The 9,751-nt window shown below is 40.2% G+C and overlaps 1 protein-coding gene across 5 annotated transcripts; it reads right to left on the bottom strand.

Annotated features, from left to right (window-relative positions):
* Nucleotides 1–1,417: 1,417 nt before the first annotated feature.
* Nucleotides 1,418–9,404, bottom strand: LOC112216854 (troponin I, slow skeletal muscle-like). 5 transcript variants are annotated; one of them, XM_024376991.2, is made up of 9 exons: nucleotides 9,259–9,350; nucleotides 8,293–8,362; nucleotides 7,938–7,972; nucleotides 7,790–7,793; nucleotides 6,425–6,466; nucleotides 4,864–4,995; nucleotides 3,697–3,786; nucleotides 3,219–3,395; nucleotides 1,418–2,899 (listed from the first exon to the last, which is right to left on the bottom strand). In XM_024376991.2, exons 3-9 carry the CDS (start codon nucleotides 7,946–7,948, stop codon nucleotides 2,819–2,821), a joined length of 537 nt encoding a protein of 178 aa, XP_024232759.1. In that variant the 5' UTR covers nucleotides 7,949–7,972; nucleotides 8,293–8,362; nucleotides 9,259–9,350; the 3' UTR covers nucleotides 1,418–2,818. The 5 variants fall into 5 exon arrangements, with proteins under 5 accessions (XP_024232759.1, XP_024232758.1, XP_024232757.1 ...); XM_024376990.2 differs by lacking the exon at nucleotides 8,293–8,362 and having other exon boundaries at nucleotides 7,938–7,969; nucleotides 9,259–9,404; XM_024376989.2 differs by lacking the exon at nucleotides 8,293–8,362 and having other exon boundaries at nucleotides 9,259–9,363.
* Nucleotides 9,405–9,751: the final 347 nt, after the last annotated feature.

Raw genomic sequence — 9,751 nt, forward strand, 5'->3', positions numbered from 1 at the left:
TAAAATGTAAATGTGATTGGTAACAGAATAAATAGCAATAGAAGGACTGCAGAATAAATAATACTGTAATTGTACACTCAAGGTAGGCTACTGCCCCTTTAAGAGCTAGAATAGATTTTGTACCCTATGTTGTGATTAGGTTGTCTTCTCACACTATTCAAACCACACAATCAATAAACAGTTTATGCATCTCTCTTAACCTATAGATCACATATTGCAAACAAATAATCTGAACTAAAAACTCATTTTGGAATATCTGCGCGTCCTTGACAATCGATAAGCAATATCCATAAACAGTACACGTTTTTTCCCGCGAACCTGCAAATCATCATCTTCTCTCTTTAGTGGCACCAATGTGAGGGTTTATGGCAGGGGAAGCGGTGTTGCAGTAGTCTAGTGTGTGGTGCGGGAATAATGAAAAGCGAACCTTTGGGGGCTCTGTGTTCAGAGCTTGACCTAAAAAAAAAGGGAACCGGACCGCGGAATTCAAGCGCACCGAATTCAGACCTCCTCTCGAGATGGTCTCAAGTTCGGTTCGCTTCAGGGCTCTTTTGAGGGGTCGGAGTTCCTTTGAAGTGTTCACACTGCACAATTTTTTTTGCGAACTGATATCACAAACATTGTCTGAAAGGGGTCAAGTGGGAAAACCCCCTTACTTAACTCGTGATGAAACGGGACAATGAGGTTTATATCATTTGAGGTATGAAGCCTACGCGCAGGTGCATCTTAAATCACACGAAGCAGCCCGTTACAGTAACTGAGCCATCTCCATCCCGAGCAGGTGGGGAGCCATCACCATCACCATGACAAGGAGGAGGCTTCAGAGACGTCTGATGCTGCATTCTTAAATCACATTGCATAAAGATACTGTCAAGTTTATTAAGATACTGTCAAGTGTGATGGGCCCTGGCACGTGCCCAACATAGCCTATCCTCCATAGGAAGCGCCAATAAAACATCCCACTAACTCAGGAGGATGACCACTCCTCCACACATCTGCTGAGTTTGTTCTCTTTCAGCATGGGCTTCAGGTCACTACTTTCATTGGGCCTTAAGGAGCATCTCCCCCAAGGCCCTCTGGTGATCGTAGCCTAGCCATTTATTGTATCTTACAAGCCTGGCCAAGCTGTCTATTGATGCTCTACGAGCCCATCAAAGCGTTGCAGGCCGCTGCATGTTGAGCAATTCATTTTAATACCAGCCCTTTACACGTACTCAAAGTGGATCTTAAGCCTTGTTTCTTGATTTTTTTTTCAGTCTACAGTGACACACAGTACAGCAACAGACAATGCACCTTTTGAAGTCATTGCTGCAGTCCAGACAGAGCAAGGTCACGTATAACATCGTGTGGGGATGTTTAATATTACCACGGAGCCCGCATCTGCTTTCATCCAAAACAGGGCCGTCTGCTAATCATAAAACGTAAAAACAACTTTATTAGAGGAGTATCAGCAACCCAAAGCATCACATTGTACAGTAAATAGAAACAAAATGGATAGAGTTTATAGTTTTAGAGCCCCTGTTCAGACATTGTAAATGTTTACTCCCATCACATTTGCCTTGACCATTTTCCTACCAGCACAGGCAAATGTGTCTCATGCCAAAGAGAGCTGTGGAAAGGGTTAGGGACAGTAGCTGTCCTTTATCACAGAAAAAAAACTATAACACATCACTGCCATATAAAAATGAATGCATATTTGCAGAAGCGTGCTGCTTGACTTCCCCCACCCTTTGTGGCCCGATGGCAGGTTACACACCTATGTGTGTCTCTGCACCATCTGTATGATCTGCAGAGAGGATGCGTTGTTCCATACTGCGTTTCCCTTCCTCTAGACAGCTCGTTCTCTGCCAAAACATTGCCTCCCCCTCTCCAATACAGTATTATGGACTTAAGACACTCTTATGACTGGTTTAATAGGCCATTTGTAGCAGCGTATTGGTCGCAGTATGGTACCCATTTTAGAAAGCGCTTATGTTTATGTCTGCTGAATTCAACCAGTTTCGTTCTCTTTATTGGTATAATTCACTGGAACTACACGACTATTCAAACGTCTCTGGCCCAGGGGAGATTGTGATCATCAAGATGATTACTGACTTTGCCATTGATAACCAAAGATCAGTGGTAGTGAATGATACCCCCAGGTGTCATTTGTAAGCACAAACCACCCAAAAGGTCAACTTTTAAATTAAAGGGTAATGCTATAACACACCCTAGTGGTGATAGGATTGAACTGAAGTGACAGAGGTGAAAATGGCAACCTTGGTTAAATGGTACAATAGCTTGTCTATAGTGTCACCCACAGCCTGAAAGGAGAACTGCTCTTGAAAATCCAACACTACACATTGAGTGGCTTATCCATGTAAATAACAGCATCTACACTCTGTGTTTTTAAGATTTTCATATTGCATTATGGCAAAAGTAAACAACATGAAAGAGAACCAACTTCATCATATTTAAAAAAAAATCATAAATATTGGCAGATAAACCAAAACAGAATAATTGGTGTTTTAATAACAAACTGGAATTGAATATTTACAAAATGAACTAATATGATGAGTATTATTAGGTTGTTCCACATTTGACTATTTTCTCTTGATAGGAATCAAAATCATGTAGCCCACACTAAATAGTTTTTAATAAAAATATTGATTAGTTCCCTCAGTCTTTAGTGTAAAATACCTCACACTTCATACTTTCCCCAAAAACACAATCTCACTGCAAAAAAAAATATATTTTTCAGAAATCCAAAATAAGAATTAGTAAACAATCAGGTAATGCAGCCACAGATCTCTACAGAGCCAGTGCATTTGTAACTGTTTTAGCTATTGAAAAGCTTCTTTCTGCCCTCCATTCCAGACATGGACTCCACATTCTTCCGCCAGTCACCTGGGTCCGCTTTCTGTGAAGAGAATGGACAGTCCTTCAAATGTAACCAATTAAGAAAAACATCTTATTTACAATGACGGCCTGGTTTCCATGGTCACGTACAGTATGGATGATCAAACACAACTCAGGCACAGCAAACAAGACCAATGAACTCTGTATCTTGATCAGCGTCACTTGAATCAAACCTTTACCCAAATGTTATGAATTATTTGGACTAAGTACCCATTGGTACCACGTGTTTGTGTACATCATACAAAGAAAACACAGTGCCAGCTGAAACAGAGCTGTAAACTATGCCATTGTATGTTTATTTCTAAACGTCCCCGTCTTACCTCCTCTTCCTTCTTGTCCTTCTTGACTGTCTTCAGGTTGGACTTGAAGTCCGCCTTGGAGCTGAGTTTGGCCTCAGTCAGAGCCCCCAGCATAGCGTCGGCAGACTTCTTGACCCTCTTGAGGTTAGGTCTCTTCCCCCCTTTCAGCTCGTTGATCTTTGCATTCAGGTCCACGAGCTGAGATGTACATACAGCCAAAAGGTTCATTCTCCCGTACCCTTATGAACTAAGCATGTTGCCATTTAGGGTCTTGGCATTTCAATGAAAATCAAAATGCTTTTATTTGAAAAAGAAAGCATTTTGTGGCACTTTTGGAACTTGTAGAATATTGAAATCACCAATAGAAGTCAGCATAAAAATGGTTGTCTTCAACGAAATACACTTTGAGGCACTTTCATAGATCTCAGGTAACTTCAGGTAACTGTCCCAAGACAGACAGCGTAAACTCATTTAATTTACATGACAAAAAAAAACAAACCTCTTTCTCATTCTTGAGCACTTTTGCTTCGATATCATATCGTGCCTCATCCACTGTGTCACATTTCCTGTGCAGTTCCTTACAGAGCTCCTGTGAAGAAAAAAGACTCAGTCATCTATAAACCACAAAAGACTGTTGAGAAAGTACTGTGGGAGGATGCATCAAACAAACTACAAAAGCCACTACTTTAAAATTCCACTCACTCATCAATGAGAAAGGTAGAAGGGTGCTACAATTTTTATTTTGACACGTCTAAACAAAAATGGAGATGCTGTTCTTTACCAACAGCACACCAGGGAATAAGTCCAGACAATGTAAGCTTGGATGGCTACTATCTGCACACCAAATAGCATCTTATTCCCTACTACTTTTGACCAGAGCCAAAGATGTATAAAGATACTATCTTGTTACAATTAAAAAATACTCTAAAGACCAATGTATTAAAATAAAATAGAGAAAACCTTTTCAAGGTACATAATCAAAACACAGCTAATTTAGGTATTGTCAAAATACATTTGCAACTAGACGCCTTCACTACAACAACATTATCAGTAATGTTAACATCTTTATTTGATTTATTTTCTATGATTGTGATATGTGGTTGTTTATCTACCTTAGTTGAATGCACTGACTTTAAATTACTCTGGAGAAGAGTGTCTGCTAAATGAGAAAAATGTAAAAAGAAACAATTGCAAAGCACACTGAATATTAGTTTTGGCCTTGTTTCAGGGGAGGAGCTCATTAGAATAATTCCCTGCATGCTTTGCAAGTGTTACTTTTTGGACTTTTACATATTGATCATTTACCAGACACTTTTATCACACCATAGTGCCAACAGACTTCTGATACCAATGCAGGTTGGCCAAAAAATTGTGAACCGCTATAAAAAAATGATATTTTTACCAAAAAAAGTACCAAAAAAAAGCAGGTCTCAAAAGTACTGTATCTTGTTACAAAATACATTGGATTGTAGTTCAGGCCAGTGAAATACAAATGACAAATTTAAATACGGCCCATCTCTGACCAGAGCCATATACACTCAATAGAAGTGCAAGATGACTATAGAAGTGCAAGATGGCGCCGACAGAGATGGTCGCCTCGCTTCGAGTCCTTAGGAAACACTATATAGGTACTTGAACCTTGGGCCTTAGAGTTATGTTAGTGTACCTGAAGCTCTTGCACAGATAGGCCGGAGAGTTTCAGCGGTGGTACTCTCTCGCTCAAGGTGCTTTCCCTCTCCGTCACCTTGTTGCTTTGCTCCTGGACCAGCAAGACCCCAGCTTTCTTCAGCAGTTTTTGCTATAGGGAAACATGGCTGAACAACTTAATGATAAGACACTACAATTGATAGTTCAACTGATGTGCAAAATGTTGTGTTTTCAGGTGTTTTTGGAACTTTACTTCAGTTTTGGTGAACATGATTTTGAAGGCACTTGTATGTTGTTGGTGTTGTTGTGTGTGTACAGATGTAGGATCTTAATTGGATCATTCTTTGGTGCTGAGAATTTTGTGATTTACATAAATTTACTGAAAACCCACACTGGCACACAGTTATATTAACAATATTGCACTTTTCATCCAGCCTACTTTTGTCAAGGTAATAGCCTAACCACCTATCAAGCAACATTATGGACTAAATCGGCGATGTCATCTACAAAATTGCTTCCAATACTCTACTCAGCAAACTAGTTTATCACAGTGCCATCCGTTTTGTCACTAAAGCACCTTATACCACCCACCACTGCGACTTGTATGCTCTAGTCGGCTGGCCCTCGCTACATATTTGTCGCCAGACCCACTGGCTCCAGGTCATCTACAAGTCCATGCTAGGTAAAGCTCCGCCTTATCTCAGTTCACTGGTCACGATGGCAACACCCATCCGTAGCACGCGCTCCAGCAGGTGTATCTCACTGATCATCCCTAAAGCCAACACCTCATTTGGCCGCCTTTCGTTCCAGTTCTCTGCTGCCTGTGACTGGAACGAATTGAAAATCGCTGAAGTTGGAGACTTTTATCTCCCTCACCAACTTCAAACATCTGCTATCTGAGCAGCTAACCGATCGCTGCAGCTGTACATAGTCTATCGGTAAATAGCCCACCCATTTTTACCTACCTCATCCCCAAACTGTTTTTATTTATTTACTTTTCTGCTCTTTTGCACACCAATATCTCTACCTGTACATGACCATCTGATCATTTATCACTCCAGTGTTAATCTGCTAAATTGTAATTATTCGCCTACCTCCTCATGCCTTTTCACACAATGTATATAGACTCTCTTTTTTTTCTTTTTCTACTGTGTTATTGACTTGTTAATTGTTTACTCCATGTGTAACTCTGTGTTGTCTGTTCACACTGCTATGCTTTATCTTGGCCAGGTCACAGTTGCAAATGAGAACTTGTTCTCAACCAGCCTACCTGGTTAAATAAAGGTGAAATACATTTATTTTTATTTTTTTAAAGCAGGGGTGTCAAACTAATTTTGACACCACATTCGGTCTTCAATGAGGTCTGGAGGGACGCACTGAAAATGTGTTATATTTCCTCACCGTCAAAATGTGAACATTTTGGGCCGGATCCAGATTATTTGCTGTGACAATATGCTGTAGGTCAAATAAAGATCCTACATCTGAACATGTGTACGAGTCATATGCAGCCTGCTAAACGTACATGTGCTATCAATACCAAGAATAAACTTTATTTTTCACTTCCATACAGGCCGACCTACCTTCAGCAGTAACCTGCGAGTTGCTGAGTACTTTGTCTTTTTCTGGAAGAGAGAGAGATGAGACATAACAGGTATATAATAGGCTCATTACAGTCGCTAATGATGTTAGCACATCTTCATATGTAGGTAGGCTCATTCATTACAGTCACTGATGATGTTAGCCTATAGTCATATGTGGTCTCTATTATAGCGGAGCTACAGAGCAAACAACCGCCTGTCTCTGTTGATTAGGATGAGCTGTGGTTCCTAATGTAATATAATGTAATGCTCTGCCACCATATCACCAAGGATTCATTGAAGCACAGTCTTAGAGAGCAAGGGGCTCATTTCTACTGTGTATGTGGCTTGGTATTGATACCAAATGAGTCCTTCTGTGTTGCTCCAGTGGTCTTGGGATCATTTGGATGATTATCAGTCAGCCTGAGACAAATGGCCTTGTGACACGACAATTGCTCAGCAATTGCTGATAGATTATAATGTCTAACTTGTTAAGTCGCACAAGCTGTTACCAAGATGCCAGTGTGGCTATTCATTAGCATGACATGCTAACTGCCTGCATAGCATACAGTTGAAGTCGGAAGTTTACATACACCTTAGCCAAATACATTTAAACTCAGTTTTTCCACTATTCCTGACATTTAATCGTAGTAAAAATGCCCTGTCTTAGGTCAGTTAGGATCACCACTTTATTTTTAGAATGTGAATTGTCAGAATAATAGTAGAGAATGATTTATTACATATTTCATTTCTTTCATCACATTCCCAGTGCGTCAGAAGTTTACATACACTCAATTAGTATTTGGTAGCATTGTCTTTAAATGGTTTAACTTGGGTCAATTGCTTTTCCTGTGATGTCAAGCAAAGGGGCACAGAGTTTGAAGGTAGGCCTTGAAATATACCTCCAATTGACTCAAATTATGTCAATTAGCCTATCAGAAGCTTCTAAAGCCATGACACCATTTTCTGGAATTTTCCAAGATGTTTAAAGGCACAGTCAACTTAGTGTATGTAAACCTCTGACCCACTGGAATTGTGATACAGTGAATTATAAGTGAAATAATCTGTCTGTAAACTATTGTTGGAAAAATTACTTGTGTTTTGCACAAAGTAGATGTCCTGACCGACTTGCCAAAACTATATTTTGTTAACAAGAAATTTGACTAGTTTTTGAAAAACAAGTTTTAATGACTCCAACCTAAGCGCTTGTAAACTTCCGACTTCAACTGTATGTATACAGTATCAAAAGGACTGTTACAAAGGTTTAACTGTGCACAACAAAGCTAAGTAATGAACGAAAGGGCAATTTTAAGATATTAGGCACAACAAAAGGTATGAGGGGGGCAAATATGTCCAAAACTGACTTACCGGTCTTTTTCAACATATTGCAAATCAAACAAACAAACAAACAAACAAACAAATCGAAAGAAGGCGTTATTTTCTGTCCCATATTGACAACATTGCCATAGTTGTGTGATTGATTGAAAGGCACAGAGTGTGACAGTTATCGACTCACCCCTCAGACATGGCTGTTCTGGTTTATGAGTACTGCTGGGGAGCCAACATAGTTGTGTGATTGATTGAAAGGCACAGAGTGTGACAGTTACAGACTCACCCCTCAGACATGGCTGTTCTGAGTACTGCTGGGGAGCCAACATAGCTGCGTTTATTGGCAGAACATTCACATCATATGGAATGTTTCAGAGATGTAAGAGTCAATGATTCATACTAGGAACAATTATCACATATGAAAATAATGTAATAGTTTACCATCACACATGTATTAGACTTGTGATTATTATGAGCTACTGGGTGATAATCAAGGTCCCCCACAAGGTCCTCATGTCCTGACTTGGATAAAAGAGGCTGACCTTGGCTCTCTTATTACCCAGAGAACAGGGGTTCACTGTCAAGGTTAATAGGGTCCTTGGATGGAATTGTCTGATGATGGAGAAAGATGAAGGAGAAAAACGTTTGAATTACTCAAGATCCCTTTTTTCATTTCTCCTTACATTTTCTCTGCATTTCTCCTCTCCCCTCAAGTGTCTGGTGCTATACCCTTGAGCCATTATCACCTTTGGTGCTAGCGTGAGGTACTGTGCAAGGTGAGATTTTGACAGACCAAGGGCATTGCTGCAGTATCTGCTGCACCAGGCCACCAAATAGCTGAGGTCCATTGAGTAAAAAGGCTGTCTGCTTTAATGTCACCATTGTGACATTACAAGGAAAGATCAAACTTGTGACCTTTCCGGTGGCATGCTGTTCTACTGGTACAGAAGCCTTATTAGCCCCGTGTGTTAAGACAAACCCTCTGGGCTCCTCACACATCACAATAAAGTAGACACACACACACACACACACACACACACAGACCTCAGGTTGCCCGCTCGCGCCATTGAGTAACGGTGGGAGGGGACTCAAAAGCAATGCCCCAATTTACGACCAAGCAAGTCTAACACCAATAAAATAAAAATGTATTATGAGAATTCCTTGTTGTAAATATGGGTGAAGATATGAGGTGTGACCGCTTAAGCATTAACACACTAACCCCAATGAAGTAAACACAAACTGGACACAACCAACTGCTGGCAACCACTTAATCTATTTTTATCATTAACTTCTAGGAAATCTTCCCTGAAAAGCGAACACATTTCCCTTTTGAACCATGTCAACCCAAATTATATTTTACATAGCAGATTGCTCTGGACAATGGTCTTAACCAAAAATGTTAAAATACTTGAAACATTCAAAAGAACTATCTGCTTTTATTGATCTCATATATTTCTCAGAATATTCTTTGTTGTCATAGACTGAGCTGAGACGATCGGATAACTTACCTTTAAAAAGAGAAGCCAATCAGAGAGTGAAAGTGGAGCAGTGATGTCGTGCAGGAATAATCGGTTTATGATTTTGAATGATTGATTTATGGTTTCTGCTGCCTCATGTGAATGGCTCTCTAAAATAGGCCCCTCTGTTACGCCTCCCTAACACACATTGGCCACATTTTGATCATCATGTGTTTGTGTGTGTGTGTGGACCCTGCCCTACCCTGTACTGTCCTCAACCCTTGACTCACTGCGCTGATATAGACATAAAGGGGAAGAATGGCACTTTACTTTGACATGTACTGTAGAAAAGTTATATGAGGGTGGCTCATAGTAATGTATAATGGGTGGCAGGTATCCTAGTGGTTAGAGCGTTGGGCCATTAACCAAAAGGTTGCTGGATAAAAACCACAAACTGACAAGGTAACAATCTGTCATTCTGAACAAGGCAGTTAGCCCACTGTTCCTAGGCTGTCATTGTAAATAAGAATTTGTTCTTAACTGA

This window comes from Oncorhynchus tshawytscha, linkage group LG17, assembly GCF_018296145.1.
Source record: "Oncorhynchus tshawytscha isolate Ot180627B linkage group LG17, Otsh_v2.0, whole genome shotgun sequence".
NCBI classification, from domain to species: Eukaryota; Metazoa; Chordata; class Actinopteri; order Salmoniformes; family Salmonidae; genus Oncorhynchus; species Oncorhynchus tshawytscha.